General features: G+C 44.1%; 1 protein-coding gene across 3 annotated transcripts in view; it reads right to left on the bottom strand.

The window, feature by feature from the left end:
• arhgap5 (Rho GTPase activating protein 5) overlaps positions 1–19293 on the bottom strand; it is a 95513-nt gene that overhangs the window by 10239 nt on the left and 65981 nt on the right. For all 3 annotated transcript variants that reach the window (XM_070879053.1, XM_070879054.1, XM_070879055.1), the window contains exon 4: positions 12217–12294. In XM_070879053.1, the coding sequence (XP_070735154.1) occupies positions 12217–12294 (78 nt within the window). The remainder of the gene's footprint in view (positions 1–12216; positions 12295–19293) is intronic.

The raw sequence follows: 19293 nt of genomic DNA, 5'->3' as shown, positions 1-19293 counted from the left end.
GGCCGGTTTAACTATGACTATGAACATAACTAAAAACTGTAAATCTGAATCAGATGAGAGCTTTTCTTACTAGAAAACCTAGGCCATTGAGAGATTTAAGAGGACGGGTTGCAGTAGGGAAAAGAAGCCGGGGGTTATCTTTGCATTCCAGAATCATCCTGGAATACCGAGCAGTTTTGGCAGACAAGAGCAGGGCAGAAGGTGTCAGCCATGGCTCAGTTGATCGCACTTTTGCCTGAGTCAGAAGGTTGTGGGTTCGAGTCCCATTCCAGAGACTTGAACACAAAAATATTGGTTGAAAGTCCAGTGCAGTAGTGAGGGAGGGCTGCATTGTCGGAGGTGCCGTCTTTCAGATGAGATGTTAAACTGAAGCCCCGTCTGCTCTCTCAGGTGAACATAAAAGATCCCATGGCGCATTTTCGAAGAGGAGCAGGGGAGCTATCCCTGGTGCCATGGCCAATATTTATCCCTCAATCAACATAACAAAAACAGATTATCTGGTCATGATCACGTTGCTGTTTGTGGGAGCTTGCTGTGAGCAATTGGTTACCCTGTTTCCTTATATTACAACAGGGACTACACTTCAAAAGTACTTCATTATCTGTAAAGCACATTGGGATGTCCAGAGGTCTGAGGATGTGAAAGACGCTATATAAATGCAAGTCTTTCTTTCAGGACCCAATAGTGCTTCATATGGTCGAGCCAGAATGGCCAAACCAGTTGTCCGCCATATATGTTCAAGCCTGCGTCCCTTGGACTTAAGGGAATGGAGCTGAGGGCTGGACCAAGAGGAACGACTAGGGTTTTAATGGGGACTAGGGCATCAAAGGTGGAGGGAAGGATGTGGCTGAGTAAATCTGTAGCTGCAGAAATGTTGTGGTGAATGGAGGGCCAAAGGTTAAACAGCTGTGATTTTGAAAGTGCAGTTGTAAGGCAATGCGCAGAGTTTTTTCCAAGGGAAAGTAGGGTTGGGAGGGGGAAGGGGGTGGAGAGTGATATAAGGAAGAGATCAGAGATGCCTTTATCTGTGACTGACATGATAGGAGTAGCGAGGCCATGTAAAATGAGAAAGTCAAAGGTGTAGCCATGAATATGGGTTGGGGAGTTTATATGGAGGGAGAGATTGAAGGAGGATGGGGGGCAGTGAACTCAGAGAGAGAGCATGATGAGTTGAAATGGAGGTTGAAATTACCGAGGATGAGAAGTTACTCAGTGAAAAGGCTGAGAGAGGAAAGCAACGCAGATATCTAGGTGAGAAAATTGTCACAGTACTTGAGTGGGCAGTAGAGAACGAGGATTTTAAATGAGGGGCAAAGGAGTGGATCAAGGTGAGATGCTCAAAGGAAGAGAAGGTGTCAGGAATAGGGGGACAGATCAGGGTGTGATTTGGTGATAAGAGCCACACCACCACTGCGACAGTCTGGACAGGCAAGTGGTGGAAGGTATAGCCAGGCGGGGTGGCTTCATTTCGGGGAAGTTGTCATCACCCCGCAGCCAGGTTTTCTGGCCATGATGTTGATGCAATCGTCCACAATAAGCTCATGGATGACAAGGGCCTTGTTCACAAGTAAACAGACATTCTGGAGAGAGATGCGGTAATAGCTGATCCAGTAGCAGAGTCCACTGGGTCAGCATTGGGAGGGGTGAGTGGGACAGGAAGGAGGGAGAAAAGATTAGCCACCAGTGGTCGCACTGTGCGAGAAGGTTGACGAGAGAGTAGGATGGGGCAGTTGGGGTTGCTGCTATCTTAAGACAGTCTATTTTTGTTCTTTTAAATAAGGTTTTAGAATTAGAAATTTGATCATTCACATACTTAAAGCTTTTCATGACATCAAACCTAAACATTTTTACATTTTCTTGGTTTGTTCTGTATCTGCTTTCAGATCAACTATATGGTCATCATGAAAATGTTAAAAACAGGACACTGACAGCAGAAATTATCCACATTTGTCTGAACTGTTAAAATGCTGCTTAAAATTGCATTTGCATAGAATCATAAAATATTACAGCACAGGAGGCGGCAATTCTGCCCATCAAGTATGCATCAGTTCTTTCAGAAGTGCAATCTAGTTAGATCCACTCCCCTACTTTTTCCCACGTCCCTGCAATTTTTTACTCCTTTAAGTATTTGTCCAATTCCTTTTTGAAGGCTACTATTGAATCTGTATCCACCACCCTCAGAGGCAGGGCATTCAAAATTCTAACCACCTGTTGCCTAAAAAAGGTCATCCTCATGTTGCCTCTGGTTCTTTTGCCAATCACCTTAAATCTGTACCCTCTCGTTAAGAATCCTTAGCTCTTGGAAACAGTTTATTTTTATTTACTCTCTAAATCCTTCATGATTTTAAACACCTCTATTAAATCACCTCTTGGCCTTCTCTGCTCTCAGGAGAACAACCCCAGCTTCTCCAGTCTATTCGTGTAACTGTAATTCCTCATCCCCAGAACCATTCTAGTAAATCTCTTTTGTATCCTCTCCAAAGTCTTCATGTCCTTCTTAAAGTGTGGTGCCCAGAATTTGACACAATCCTCCAGCTGGGGCCAAATTTGTGTTTTATATAAGTCCCTGGCTTAGCATAACTTCCTGGCTTTTTTACTCTTATGCCTTTATTTTTCAAGCGCAGGATCCCATATGCTTTATTAATTGCTTTGTTAACCTGTCCTGTCACATTCAATGATTTGCACACAAACACCCTGGTCTCTCTCTTCTTGCACCCCCTTTAAAATTGTACCATTTAGTATGTTTGGGCTCTCCCTCATTCCTCCTACCAAAATGTATCACCTCACACTTTACGGCTTTGAATTTCATCTACCATGTGTTTGACCATTCCACCAGCCTGATTATACCATTTTGAAGTGAATGTTTGGAATTCTCTACCCCAGAGAGCTGTGGAGGCTGGGTCTTTGAACATATTTGAGATGGAGAGAGACAGATTTTTGAATGATAAGGGAGTCAAGGGTTTATGGGGAGCGTGCAAGGAAATGGAGTTGAGGCCAGGATCAGATCAGCCATGATCTTATTGAATGGCGGAGCTAGCTCGAGGGGCCAAATGGCCTACTCCTATTTCTTATTACTATCTTTCTCACTGTTTACACTTCCAAGTTTCACGTCATCTGCAAATTTTGAAATTGTGCCCTGTACCGCCAAGTTCAAGTCATTAATCTATATCAAAACCAGCAGTGGCCCTAGTACTGAATCTTGGGGAACGCCACTGTATACCTCCCTCCTGTTCGAAAAACAGACAGTCACCACAACTCTGTTTTCTAACCCAATTTTGTATCCATACTGCTACTGCCCTTTTTATCCCATGGGCTTCAATTTTACTAACAAGCCTAATGTGGTAATTTATCAAATGCCTTTTGGAAGTCCATCCATCCTCTCTGTTACCTCATCAAAAAACTTAAACAAGTTGGTCAAACATCATTTGCCCTTATCAAATCATGCTGGCTCTTCTTTATTCATCCATGCTTGTCCAAGTGGCTGTTAATTTTCTCCTGAATTATTGTTTCAAAAATCATCCCACCGTTAAAATGGCTGTCCTGTAATTGCCAGGTTTATCCTTCTCCCCCTTTTTTGAACAAGGTGTAACATTTGCAATCCTCCAGTCCTTTGGCACCACCCCTGTATTGAAGGAGGATTGTGGCCAGCACCTCCGCAATTTCTATCCTTACTTCCCTCAGCAACCTAGGATTCTCATCCCATCCGGACCGGGTGATTTATCCACTTTAAACACCACCTAGTACCTCCTTTTTATCTCATCCAATATTCTTGCAACCTCCTTGTTTACCATACCTTTGGCAAAGTCGTCTGCTTTGGTAAACAGTGATGCAAAGTACTCATTTAGTACCTCAGCCATGCCTTTTGCCTCCATGAATAGTTCTCCATTTTGGTCCCTAATTGGCCCCACCACTCTTCTGACAACCCATTTACTGTTAACATGCCTATCAAAGATATTTGGATTCCCTTTTTTGTTAGCCACCAATCTATTCTCGTACTGTCTCTTTGCCCCTCTTATTTCCTTTCTCCTCTGTACTTTTTATATTCAGCCTGATTCTCCCTTGTATTATCAAGCTGACATTTGTCCTATACTCTAACTCCTTTGTCATCCAGAGAGCTCTGGTTTTGGTTGCCCACCCTTTCCCCCTAATTTACCTAGACTGTACCCGAACCATTTCCTCTTTAAAGACAGTCTTTGACTTCAATTCACCAGGCCAGATCCCTCCTCAATTTGCTGAAATTAGCCCTCCTCCAGTTAAGTATTTTTATTAGATTGCTTCTTATCCTTCTCCATTACTAATCTAAAGCTTACGATACTATGATCACTCATCCAGAGATGCTCTGAATGACATTCTCCACGTGACCCACTTCATTCCCCAGGATGAGATCCGGCAATGTCTCCTTCCTCGTTGGGAAGCAATCATACTGATCAAGAAAATACTTCTGAACACACACCAGAAATTCCTGACCTTCTCTGCCCTTAACACAATCACAGCCCCATTCAATATTGGGCTAGTTAAAAGTCTCCCATTGTCACTATCCTATAGTTCTTGCATGAAAATTAAGCATCCAATCCTCCCCTTTTTTGAGGCAGGATGTATTGCCACTACATCATATTCCCACGTGGCTATTTGCGCTTGCAACTCACTAACCTTATTGACCACGCTTCATGCATTTACACACAAGCATTCCATAAACAGATGGCAGAAACAAATTGGAACATAACATTGTGCTTTGGAGTGGTGGTTACGAGTTGAATCTCCCACTCATCATAAATTCCCAATTTCAGCCACACAGCCAGAGGGAAGTGCAAGCAGAAGCCCTGAGCTTCCCTCATCATGCAGGAAAGAAAATCGATACTGACATTTGCATCACGATAAACCTGGGTTCCAAAAGCAAATTTTCAACTACAAATCAACATGACAATTCACTTGCCTTCTTTGTCATGGTTTGCAGTTTTTCAGCTTTTCACTTTTAACAGAATGTGGTTATTAAGCTCTTTTTTCAAGTATAGAAAGAGAAATCATGTTGTATGTAGGTTCCATAAGAAATTGAAGGGTGGTCAAGATTGAAATTAGAGGCAGACAAGCCTTCGACATGGGCTTTTTCCTCTTTTTGTGTCACGGATTGGCAAAACTGGGATATACATAAAAATGCAAGATTATCCATTTGATATGGAATCCCATTTTAATTTTTAGAGTATGCTTTAAAAGGGGAGGAAACTACTGAATGACGTATTTACTTATGAAAATACAAAGTTTCACAAATTGTTGGTTTCAGTTGATTCCTCAATTTGGCTATGCTGCACTTGCCAGAATTTTCACATCTGATGCATTTCAGAACACTTTAGATACATATTATAAAGCTAAAATAAATATTCACCAGGATTTAAGTTACATACAAATTCCAAATGAAGTACTTTAGTTTTAAACTAATTAAAATATTTCAAAAAATGAATCTTCCATAGAATAAATAGCTGTACTAATTCCCATCACTTAAAATGTAGTATGTGTACAGCCCTACACATCACAATTCTAAGCAGTTGGCTGGTTTACCCTGTAATCCCCAAATTATTTAGCATTGCCTGAAAAAACTATGGGCTCGACTTTGCATTGGTGTCCAGATCGCCCCAAAATGGGCAGTATTTCCGGCATTAGCAATTATATATTTTTTCGACATCGCCGGAATATCGGACATTTTGAAACCCGCTAGTTTCCACTTTTTAATTTGGCTGTTAGCCGTAGCCCTGAAAGCCCAGGTCAATTTGGGAATAAAATTTGGGAAATTCCTCTCCGAGCCATCTAGGCGATCAAAACAAGTCCAGATCATCACTCTGGCCTTGAATTCCCTGCAGTACCTATCTTCTGTAAGAGGTGATTTCCGCTGCAGCCAGAAACAAATCCAGTTTTCGCATCCACCACATGAAACGGCAGCTTGTTCCAAAGATCTACTATTCTCTGGGAAAAGAATCACTTCCTCCTGTCGAACCTAGATATAGCCCTATACAACTTAAATTTGTGACCCCTGGTCCTGCCTAACCTATTTAATTGATGTAGACTGTCAGCTGATAAACCATCTATTTCCTTCTTATAAACCTCAATTAGATCTCCCCAAAGTCTACGCTGCTCTAAAGTGTAGAGTCCCAACTCTGTTAGCCTATCTTGATAACTAAGATGCTTTAGACTTGTAATTAGTCTAGTGACCCTCTTCAGAATCCTTTCCAGAGCCTCAGTATCACCAACCATGTGAGACCACCAAAACTGGACACAGTATTCCAAGTGCAGTCTGACTACGGTCTTGTACAATAGCAAAACAGTACGCCCCGTCTTATACTCAAACGTCCTATGGATATATCCCAACGCCGTATTGGCTCTAGCTTTCACTGCACGGCATTGCTCATGTACCTTTAAGGATGCATGCACTCGAATGCCCAAATCTCTTGTTATCTCCACCATCTTTAATGCCTTTCCCTGGAGGATGTATGAATGTTGAGCATTTGCCCATCCCACATGCATAACATTGCACTTATCTAAGTTATACATACTTTTCCAGTCGAGCCCAATCTTCTACCACATTAAGATCTGCCTGAAGCAGACGAGCATCTTCTACAGTTCTAACACCCGCACAGATCTTGGTATCATCTGCAAATTGTGCCCCCAAATCCAAAATCCAGATCATTAATAAAAATAGTAAAAAGCAATGGTCCCAACACGGATCCCTGCGGGACACCACTGGTGACCGGTCTCCAAACATATCCAAATCCATCTATAACTACTCTTTGCCTGCGTCCTGCCAGCCATTTCTGAATCCAACTCAATATATTTTCACTAATACCAGAGACTCCAATCTTATAAAGAAGCCTCTTATGAGGTACCCCTTCAAAAACTTTTTGGAAATCAAAGTAGACAATTGGGGGGGGGGGGGGCAATTGTGGTCAGAGGCTTCCTTCGGACGAACGCCTTCAACCCAAATTTTTTTTACAAAATACCCGGTGGTCCCGGAGGAACGTAGGATTACGGTCGGAGGCCTCCATTCGCTGTGCAGCATATGGGAACATGTCTTCCAGGTACGTATTCATAGCCTGGGATCATGTGGGCCTGGACCACCAATGGACATCTAGTATTCTCATTGATAATAATGGGAGCTCTGTCTGTACGAGCTCCCATTACTATCAATGAGAACACCCCCAAAAACATAAAGTAAAAAAAAACATCTAATTTAAAATTAATTGAAATTGAATGTAATTAAATGTTTTAGAAAAAAATATACATTTTTGAATTTTTTTTAATGTATTTTAATAGGGTTAAAAAATAAACTTGTCTTAATGGACAGCGTTTTTAATATAAAAATGTGTGATTAAGTTTAATTTTTCTAAGTTTTAAAACTCTTACGCTGGTAAAAGTAGGTTATACACCTGCTTTTACCAGTCTTAAGAGTTTGAAGAACATTAGCTGGGCAAGAGTTGGGCAAATTTTGACAGATCGCAAAAGCCAGTTCTTGGCACATGCGCACTGCTCGGCGAGAACCAGCATTTGCGAGGCCTCTTCGGGTGTGCGCGCACATCGTATGCACCCGGCGAGGCCACAATTTCCGACCCATTGTCTACTGGGCTTCCCTTATCCACCAACTTTGTAACTTTTCCAAAAAAAAACAATTAGATTTGTGAGACATGACCTCTTTTTTAGCCATGTTGGGTGTCCTCAATATGTCCCCCCCTATCCAACTATTTATATATTGCATCCCTTATGATTCCTTCAAGCAACTTACCTATTACTGATGTTAAACTGATGGGCCTATAGTTACCCGGGTCCCGTCATCTTTTTAAAAAAAATGGGAACTACATTAGCCTCCTTCCAATCTGTAGGAACCATTCCAGAGTGCAGTGAGCTATTAAAAATACAGGCCAGGGGCTCGCACAGCACATGTCCCATCTCCTGGAAGATCCTCGGGTGGATATCGTCCTGCCTGGCTGCTCGATCGATTTTCAAGTTCTTAATTCTTTCTAAAACAATATGTTTATCTATGTTAATGTTACTAACAAACTATTATTAAATTCTAATATTCGAGCATCATCTTCAAGGGTGAAGACTGATGCAAAGTACTCATTTAATATTTCTGCCATACTTAGTGAGTTTCTCCCTTCCCCAAGCCAAATCTCCCTCCAGGATTCCCAATGTGCAGGCCCTGAACCCTTGTCTATCCCTACTTTTTCCTCCCATCATGCCCCCTTTGAGCTCACCTCGTCCATGAGACTTACCTTACACAATGTACAGCATAGAAACAGGCCATTTGGTCCAACTAGTCTGCTGGTGTTTATGCTCCACACGAGCCTCCGCCCACTTAATTTAACCGTCAGCATATTTTTCCATTCCTTTCTCTCTCGTACTTATCTAGCATCACTGAAACACTCATCACTGCCTCTCCATGAGCAGCATTCCCAACTGCCCCACCTACTCGCTCGCCGATCTTCCTGGCCAGCGCGACCGCTGGGGGCTAATCTTGCCAATCTGTTCCCCATCCAATTCGTCCCTCCCAATGCTGAACATGTGGACTCTGCCTGTGGATCAGCTATCACCACCCTCTCTGCATGTCCCTCCAGAATGTCCATTTACTTGTGAACAAGGCCCTTCCCATCCGTGAGCTTATTGTGGATGATTACATCGACGTCATGGCCTTGATGAAAACCTGGCTATGGGGTGATGACACCTTCCCCCTAAATGAAGCCTCCACCTTCCACCACGTTCCCGCCCAGACCGTGGCAGTGTGGCTCTGATCACCAAATCACATCTTGGTCTGTCCTCCAAATCTAGCACTTTCTCCTCCTTTGAGCATCTCACCTTATTCCATCCCTCTCATGTCATTTAAAATCCTCGTTCTCTACAGCTCATCCAGGTACCATAAAGATTTTCTCACCAAGATACCCTCACTGCTTTCCTCTCCCCATCTCTGCACCGAGTGACCTCCAATATTCAGCGATTTCAATCTCCATCGCAATTCATCAAGCTCTCTCTCCTGAGTTCGCCACCCTCCTACCCTTCTTTAATCTCTCCCTCCATGTAAACCCCCCCACCCATATTTCACCCTTGACCTTGCCATCTCAAGTGACCTCGCTACTACCATCAAGTTAATCACAGATAAGGCCATCTCTGATCACTCCCTTGTATCGCTCTCCCCCTTCCCACTTTTAACCTTACTTCCTTCTATGTCCGCCCCGGGAAAAAAACTCCCCCAATTCACTTACAACTATACTTTCAAAATCGCAGCTGTATAGCTTTTGGCCCTCCATTCACCACAACATTTCTGCAGCTCAACCACACCCTTGCCTCCACCTTCGATGCCCCACTTCCCATTAAAACCATTACTCTTCTTCACCCTAGTCGTTCCCCCGGGTCCAGCCCTCATCTCTGCTCCCTTAAGTCCAAGGGACGCAGACTTGAACAGATATGGCAGACACCTGGTTTAGCCATTCACCGCCGGATCTGGCTGGACCACAAAGCACTATTGGGTCCTGCTCTCGTCTGCCAAAACAGGTTCATTCTGGAATGTAAAGATAACCCCTGGCTTCTATGCTCTGCTACAAACCGTCTTCCTAAACCCCTCTCCAGTCTCCTCCACCCTAACCTCCAACAACAAATGCGCAGAGCTCCTGGACTTCTTTGTCACTGAGATGGAGACCATCTGATCAGCTGCCTCTGCCATTTCCCTCAGTTTCCTACCCCATTGGCCCTGAACTTTAATCTTTCTCCTGTTTCTCTCCAATCTCCCCTCATGCCCTCTCCGTGCTCATTTTGTCTATGAGACCTACATCCTCGATCCTATTCCCACTAAACTGCTGACCACCTAACTTCCCTTCCTGGTTCTCATGTTAGCTGATATAGTTATTGTTAATGGTTCTCTCTTTTCAGCTACTGCCTCCCCCCTTCTCCTTCAAATCTGCCATCATCACCCCTCTCCAACCCTTGACCCCTCTGTCCTTGCAAACTACTGCCCATCTCCAACCTCCCTTTCCTCTCCAAAGTCCTTGAATGTGTTGTCACCCAAAATCCATGCCTATCCTTCCCGCAACTCCATGTTTGAATCCTTCTATTCAGGTTTCCGCCCCTGCCACAGTACCCAAATGGCTCTCATCAAAGTCACAAATGTCATAGGTAAACTATCTCTCCTCGTCCTTCTCGACCCGTCTGCGGCATTTGAGACAGTTGCCCACATCATCCTCCTCAAACGCCTCTCCACCTTCATCCAGCTGGGTGGGACTGCACTCGCCTGGCTCTATTCTATCTATATAATCGTAGCCAAAGAATGGCTTCTCTTCCTGCTTCCGCATCATTACCCCTGATGTGCACCAAGGAATTAATCGTGGCCCCCTCCTATTTCCCATCTACATACTGCCCCTTGGTGACATCATCCAAAAACACAGCGTCAATTTCCACATGTAAGATAACAACACCCAGCTCGAACTCAACACAATCTCTTTTCAACCCCTCCTCTATCTCAAAATTGTCTAACTGCTTGTCTGACATCCAGTACTGGATGAGCAGAAATTTCCTCGAACGAAATACTGGAAAGCCATCGTCTTCGGTCCCTGTCACAACTCTCTTCCCTAGCCACTGACTCCATCCCTCTCCCTGGCAACTTTCTGAGGCTGAACCAGACTGTTCGCAACCTTGGTGTCATATTTGACCCCGAAATGAGTTTCCGATCACCTATCCACGCCATCACTCAGACTGCCTATTTCCACCTTCGGGCCATCGCCAGACTTCACATCTGCTGCTGAAACCCTCATCCTTGCCTTTGGTAGCTCCAGACTTGACTATTCCAACGCACTCCTGACTGGCCTCCCACGTTCTATCCTCTGTAAACTTGAAGTCATCTAAAATTCGGCTGCCCGTGTCTTAGCTCGCACCAAGTCGTGTTCACTCATTATCCCTTTCGCTCACTTACCTACAGTGACTCCCGGTTAAGCAATGCCTCGATTTTATAATCCTCGTCCTGGTTTTCAAATTTTTCCATGGCCACGACCCTCCCCATCTCTGTAATCTCCTCTAGCCCCACAATCCTCCAAGATATCTGCACTCCTCTAATTCTGGCCTCTTGAGTATCCCTGATTTTAATCACTCCCCAATTGGTGGCCGTGCCTCCAGCTGCCAAGGCCCGAATAAGCTCTGGAATTCCCTGCCTAAACCCTCTCTACCCTCCTTTAAGACATTCCTTAAAACCTACCTCTTTGATCAACCTTTTGGTCAACTTCCCGCATATCTTCTTTTGTGACTCGGTGTTTACTTCCTACTTCCACCTCCATATCATCATCTGCGTCCAACCCACCTCACTCCACATGCTGCCTTTGTCATTTCCAGACTCGACTATTCCAATGTCCTCATGGCTGGCCTCCCATCCTCCAACCTCTGTAAATATCATGTCATCCAAAACTCCACTGCCTGTATCCTATCCAACACCAAGTCTTGCTCATTCATCACACCTATCCGCCCTGGCCTACATTGGCTCGCAGTCCCCCAATGCCTCCAATTTGAAGTTCTTTGTTTAAACCCCTTTGTAAACTCGACCCTCCCTATCTATAACCTCCTCCAGCCCTAAAACTACCACCAAACTCTCCATTCCTCGGACTCTAGCCTATTCGGCATCTCCCCCTTTGCCCTACCATTGGTGGACGTGCCTTTCTGCTGCCTAGATCTAGAAAGTGAACAATGGCACGTTACTGTGGACTTACAGAAAATACACGTTTAACAATCCCTTCTTGTCAGATGGAAAATAGTAGTCACATTGGCTACTCAAAATTACAACACAAGGAGGAACCAGACACAGGGTCCCTTCATGTTGTTGACTGCCCATGGAGTGTCTCTCTGGCTTCAGACAAGACTTCTCAATTTTAAGACTGACTGAGAAATACTTTATATATACACAAGTAGTAACAACTGGGGTAAAGGAAATTAAATGCGTGTCTCAGAATTCCAAAACAACTGTCAATTAAACATGTATACAAATAAAACCGGCAAGATGCATTTATCTCAACTGAATAACTTGATTTCTCCTTGGACACCTGGCCATATCTATCATGATTGTTCTTTTTTCAAGCATCAAACCAAGCTAGCCCATTGGCTTATTAACCCTATATGTAGTTATAGAAAGATGCCAATACCATGATACATTACTGACAAAAAGCTTTATTTTTGGAGCTTAGAAACAATGGTATTAAATGTTACCTTGATCAAACTGCCGTTGAATGTTATCTTGATCAGTTCTGTTCCCACTTACACGATACAGTCCTTCAGTGCTCAAACCTAAGAAGAAAATAAGAACTTGTAATCAAATTATGCAAGCAAGGGGTTGAAAAATTAAACTAGTCTTATTTTGCACTGAATGAAAACCCTATTTATTACTTAAATTAACTGGGACAAAAAACAAGTTTGATTATCTACTATTGATTTGCTGCTCCTTTAAATCCAGTCATAGTATTAAAAAAAACTATAGTTCAGATTATTCCAAGCTCATTTCAATACAATATTGTTAATTACAGACAGGAGAGGGGTACAATACAAACTTAAACAATGCTGTGTGCGATTGATTCGGTTTGCACATGAATGCCAGTTTCTTTTTAAATTGTTTTCTGGAATATTCAAAATCTAGGGATATAAAACTAGTGATTCTGTTCCAAAAAGAGGCTTGTAAAGAACAGATTGATTTGAAACTTCTGCAAGATAGTGGAAGAGACAGTTTTGATTACAACTAATAATTTATATGTTTAATTTTCTTCCTATGTCAAAAGGGGAAAAAAAAAACTATTTAAAGGTTTTTCTGCAGCATTAGTCCTTAGAGTTATGATATCAGAGCCAAAATATAGTGAAATAAAGTGTACCCGAAAACGAGGTGCCACCCTGCTGAAGCTGCAGCACAGAACTACATGCATGCTAAACAATGGAAGCAGAATGCTATAAACAGAACTAAATTATCTCACAATGAAGTCGCAAATGGTGATGGGCAATTAAGCAACTAATGGAAGGGTGGGGGGGGCAGATCCCCATCCTCAAGGATGCCGATGTTCCAGCATGCAAGTGCAAAAGACTCAAGTGTTCGCAACCATCGTCAGACAGAAGTGCCAAGTGGATGATCCTTCTAAGCCTCCTCCTGAGGACCCCACCATCACAGATGCCAGTCTTCAGCCATTTTAACTTACTCTACGTGACATTAAGAAACGGTTGAGTGCACTGGTCGCAGCAAAGGCTAATAATATCCCGGCTGTAGTGCTGAAGACTTGCACTCCAGTACTAGCCATACCCTTAGCTAAGCTCTTCTAGTACAGCTGCATCACTGGCATCTACTAGATAATGTGGAAAATTACCCAACGAAATCCAGTCAACAAGAAGTAGAGCAAATGTAACTTGTCCCATCAGCCTACTCTCAAGGAGTCATCAACAGCGCTATCAAGCAGCACGTACTCACCAATAACCTGATTACCGATGCTTAGTTCCGGTTCCGCCAGAACTACTTGGCTTCAAACCTCATTCAAGCCTTGGATCCAAATATGGACACGAGATCAATTCCAGAGGTGAGGCGAAAGTGACTGTCCTCGACATCAAAGCAGCATTTGACCAAGTGCGGCACCAAGGAGCCCCAGTAAAACAATGGGGATTGGGGGAAAACTCTCCACAAGCTTGAGTAATACCTGGCTCAAAGATAGATGATTGGTGTCGTTGCCGGCCAATCATGTTAGCCTCAGATCATCTCTACAGGAGTTCCTTGGGGCAGTGTCCGAGGCCCAACTATCATCAGCTGCTTCATTTCTGACCTTCCCTCCATCATAAGGTCAGAAGTGATAATTGCATTGTTTTGCTCCATTCGCAATGCCTCAGGTAACGAAGCAGTCCATGCCCGCATGCACCAAGATCTGGACAACATCCAGACTTAAGCAAACATTACTTGTCACAACAGCCCAACACAAGTGTCAGGCAGGAACCATCTCCAATGAGAGAGAGAGCATAACCACCTCCCCTTGACATTCAATAGTGTTACCACCACTGAGAGTGGCTCACCTCCCGACTCCCCAAAGCCTCTCCACCATCTACAAGGCACAAGTCAGGAGTGTGATGGAATTCTCTCCACTTGCCTGGATAAGTACGGCTCCAACAACAGTCAACAAGCTCGACACTATCCAGGACAAAGCAATCCACTTAATCGACACCCCATCCACTGGTTTAAACATCCACTCCCTCCGCCATCGGCGTAGAGTAGCTGCCATATGTAGTAGCGAGCCAAGGCTTCTTCGGCAGCACCTCCCAAACCCACAACCTCAACCACCTCGAAGGTCAAGGGCAGAAAGTGTATGGGAGCACCATCATCTCCAAGATCCCTTCCTAGTCACACACCATCCTGACTTGGACATATAATTGCTGTTCCTTCAAGTCCTTACCCAATAGCAATTTAAACATAGAAACATAGAAAATAGGTGCAGGAGTAGGCCATTCCGCCCTTCGAGCCTGCACCACCATTCAATAAGATCATGGCTGATCATTCCCTCAGTACCCCTTTCCTGCTTTCTCTCCATATCCCTTGATCCCCTTAGCTGTAAGGGCCATATCTAACTCCCTCTTGAATATATCCAATGAACTGGCATCAACAAATCTCTGCGGCAGGGAATTCCACAGGTTTAACAACTCTCTGAATGAAGAAGTTTCTCCTCATCTCAGTCCTAAATGGCCTACCCCTTATTCTAAGACTGTGTCCCCTGGTTCTGGACTTCCCCAACATCGGGAACACACGTAGGAGCACCTTCCCCCCATGGACTGCAGTGGATCAAGGAAGCTCACAAACCAACTTCTCAAGGGCAATTAGGAATAGGCAATAAATGCCAGCCTGGTAGGAAAGCCCATATCCCAAGAATGAATGAACCCAAAAACATGCCAACATAAGATTAATATAGAAGCAGACGTTCTTTGAACACACTTAAACCTCTCCATAGGAATTATGTAGTTTATGTTGTGATATACAATAAAAGAAATACCCTTATACCGCTGGTAGTGAAGGAAATTTGTACCAACAATGGTTTTGCAAGGTCAGGAATTCTCACCATAGTAGAGTTCTATCTCCTAGAGTAGCATTGTCAGGGGTCAGAGAGAACGATGCCACTATGAAATGGGAGTGAGTGCGAAGGAGGCTATTTTTGACGCAACAGTTTTAAAAAAAAAAAGCAGTATCACCAGTTTGAAGCTATTGGTTTAATTTTCTAGGTTGGCATATATGAAAGAACAAAATGATCTTTTTATTGAACATCTGAAGATCTTCTTTATCCAGCTTACAGCTCAAAATAAGTCTTAGAACGTTTGGTCTAAAGTTAATACATAACCATTCAATTAATGGGAGACTGCAGGAATTAAAGATTAATCTCCGAGACACTGCTGCGAGCAACTTCAGGGAGAACCCAGGGTAGTAAAAAAAATTATGTTTTCATTTTTTTTGAACACTTTAATTTATTAGTTATAAAAATATTGTAGATGAAAGGGGAGCGAGGAAGCTTTTTCGATTGGGTGAGGTAATTGCAGGCAGGAGGTTATGTGATGAAACCTCCAGGAATACTTCCAACCAGAGTTGGCAACCCCAGTTCTGTGTAAGACAAAGATTGCTGCAAAGGCTGCACGATGGTGACTGACCATTTTAAGTATGAAATCGATTGCAGACAAGAATAAGACAAAGTGTCCCAGGTAATAAATGCTCATCTGTGCTGCCTCCCACTTGCTGTACAAGTTTAGCCTAGGAATGGCTGAACCATGGAGACGAGCAAGGCCGTGTGTTCATTGCCCAGTGTGTGCTAAGTTAACTAACAGCCAGGGCAAGGGGAAGGTATTATAAAGGCCCTCCTAATGGGCCCCAAGCTCTGGAATTCCCTCCCTAAACCTCTCCATCTCTCTATCACTCTCTCCTCCTTTAAGACATTCCTTTAAACCTACCTCTGATCAAGCTTTTGGTCACCTATCCTAATATTAATGATTTGGACTTGGGAACAAGTAACTATCAAATTTGCAGATGATGCCAAACTGCAGGGTGTAGCCAACACTGAGGAAGAATGCAACATAATACAAGAAGACATGAGAAAACTTGCAGACTGGGCAGTTAAGTGGAAAATGAACTTTAACATAGATAAATCTGAGGTGATGCACTTCGGTAGGAAAAATAGAAACATCACCTACACTTTAGAAAAAAAGAGACTGAATGGGGTAGCAGAAGACCAAAGGGATCTAGTGATACAGGTGAACAAATTATTAAAAGCAGCATTGCAGGTCAACACAGCAATTAAAAATGTCAAAGCACAGGGATTTATTTCTAGGGGTATAGAATTCAAAAGGAGTGAAGTTGTTAAACTTGTATAGGACCTTGGTCAGGCCATACTTGAGTGCTATGCACAGTTCTGGTCTCCATACTACAAGGAGGATATAGAAGCACTGGAGAAAGTGCAAAAAAGATTTACAACTATGGTACCAGAACTGAGAGATTACAGCTATCGGGAACAGGTTGGGGTTTTTTTTCTTAGAAGTGACCCAATTGAAGTCGATGGGCTAAACTTTCCATTATCATTGCTTGGACAATATTTCTGGCATTAGTGGTTGTTTTACTTTTCAGTATCGCCGGAATATCGCCCATTTTAAAAACCGCTAGTTTCGCCTTTTTAATTGAGGCGATAGCCTTAGCGGTGTGAAATGGACGATAGCGATGTATTCAGTCATGCAAGGGCAGTGTCCATAGCAACGGCCGTTCTGCGCATGGGCGTTCTTTTTTTAATCAGTTCATTAACTTTTCCCACGATTCGGAGGTCAGGGGTCATCAGGGAATGAGAGAAAAGGAAGGTTGTGTCACGGCAATGGAGATGGAACAGGAGAGAGTGATGTTGCGGAAGTTACAGGGAGAAGGAGGGCGAAAGTCTTTACTGATGAAGCCAACGAAGCTCTGGTCCACAAGTTGGAGACTTGGTGGGGCCAATTAACCCGGGGTAGGTGTGAGAATCCTCCCCCCCCCCCGGATATACCAGCGAATATGGGCGGACATCGCCTAAGTGGTAACTTCGGCAGCCCACAACGAGAGAGCGCCAAACCAGTGCCACAAGCGCTGGAACAGTCTGGTGGCATCTGAAAGAGTAAGTATTAAATTAATAATTGTAATGATGCACTGACATCAATTAGAATGTAAATCTGCTGGATTGTAATTAAGCTGGGTAATCTTGGGTAGCATCCCTGTTAAAATTTGGATTGGGGTCGAAACCTGCATCCCCAGGACTCTAATCCTGGGAGGGCAGGGCCCAGGACTCTAACCCTGGGAGGACAGGTGTCCCAGGAACCATTCCTTGCAAATGTGCATTTGTAATCTTGCTGAAATGCCTTAAACTGAATCAACAGTATTATTATTTAAACACTTTGATCGAAAATTGGGGCCAAAGGAATGTCTGGAAACAGACAGACCGCAAACACTCGGCATTTCTACCACTTTAGTTTAGAAGGAGAATTATTAAATTATATCACTGCTTGTGTGCTATGAGCAACTCTTTAACTTGGGCACCGTCTCCTTTTTGGTTAGGTTGGTGGATGGAGGCATAACTGAGTGGTGAGGGGGCCGCTCAGCTTTGCCCAGACTGTGAGTCTCTCCGGCTGCTGTCAGTCACACAATGACCCAGCCTGGACTGGGGGAGAGCTGCCCTGGGACACTTGGGACATTAGCTCTGGCCACACGGAGGTCTCAGAGCACAGCCCAGGGTCACGGTGCCCCTTCCCGTCATGGTCTAGACATTGCCGAGCTTATCCCCTCAGGCAGCAAATGGCACGGCCCGTGGATTATACGCGAGGGGGTTGGTGTCACGCATTTGTTCCTAACCACGATCTTATTAAATTTCTTCTCTGAACGTAGATATTATATAACCATGCATTAATTGCATACAAACCATATTAGTGTATAAAGTTAACAATGAATAGCATGTCTGATGACTAATTGTGGATTACAATATATGTGTGTTTCCATAATAGTACCTCGGCAATCAGTTTATGTCATGCTCTTGTCACAGTTGCAGAAGATATTGAAGAATCAGACAGAGCAAAGGCGGACCGGAGGAGGGCCTGCGGATCTTTTTCAGTTAACCAACCTGGAGGAGCGTGCCTTAGCCCTTGTAGGGGCGCATAATCGTTCTGGCACCTGTGGTGTTGCTGATCCCGTAGTTGCGCCACGTGAGTAATGTGTAAACCAGTGGTCATTTAAAGTAATTTAGTGCCATTTGATTAAAATATATGAATGATGTAATGTTATGCACGCAGCTTCTGTACTCTCATGTTAATTATATGCAACGCCTCTCGTTCACATATGCCTGCGCAGCACAAGCACTCTCATTTCTCCTCTTCTCTTCTACTAACCTCAATTATGTTTTCCAGCTCCCCGGGCGCAACAGGAGGCCCCTGGAGCATCACCCTAATTGCTGCAGGTTGTGCTGACCACGGGGGAAGAAGATACAACCGAGGAGGATGAGCCGCCTCAAGGATCATCCTCAACGGATGAAGTAGCGGGGCCAAGCGGCCTGCAGCAGGGCACTCAGTCGACCAGTGCCCATACCGACCCCGCGGGAGGTTGGGCCGGCTAGGTAGTCACGCGCAGATGTGAATGAGGACACGGTGTCTCTGTCGAGGGCGAGCGTCGACATTGGTCGAGAGTTCCTCCAAGTGTTTGGTGGGTTGATCGGCAACACTGCCACACTATCTGCTAGAATCTCAGGCCATGGGGCAGATGGTTGCGGCAATGCGGCGAACAGCCAACTCAGTCGATGCCATGCAGCAGGCCATGGTTTCGGGATACGGCACTGCACCCCAAGGTGCCGTACCACCTGCTACAGATGCGAGTCAGGAGGAAGCGGTTGCTTCTGACTCGGAAGACTTTTCTTCGGAAACGTCTTATCCTCGGCCCCCCGAATTGAATCTGCCAACATCACCCCTCCCCCCACAGCAGCAGCCCTTAAGGTGGCCCCCTACTGCAAGACGACTTGGCTCCATTACTAGGGGCATAAGTGGGGGGGGGTTAATGATGAGGTGGTTAAGGTAGAGGAGGGAAGCATAGCCGCAGGTAGGGAGAGGGGCCTAATCGATTTTAATTAAAATTGTTGCCTATTCTTATTGTTATTAAAAATTTGTTGAATGTTGGGGGTGGTGGGAGGGTGTTTTTGTAGTATTAGCGTTATTTAAAATTTATTGTTGGGTGAAAAATTTTGTTGACAGTTGAGGGGTGGGAGGAGGAGATGGGTGTTATAGTTAGTTTATAAA

Source organism: Pristiophorus japonicus, chromosome 4, assembly GCF_044704955.1.
Source record: "Pristiophorus japonicus isolate sPriJap1 chromosome 4, sPriJap1.hap1, whole genome shotgun sequence".
Taxonomy (NCBI): Eukaryota; Metazoa; Chordata; class Chondrichthyes; family Pristiophoridae; genus Pristiophorus; species Pristiophorus japonicus.
The sequence above is the reverse complement of the archived record's forward strand: the minus strand, read 5'-3'. Positions and strand labels throughout refer to the sequence as shown.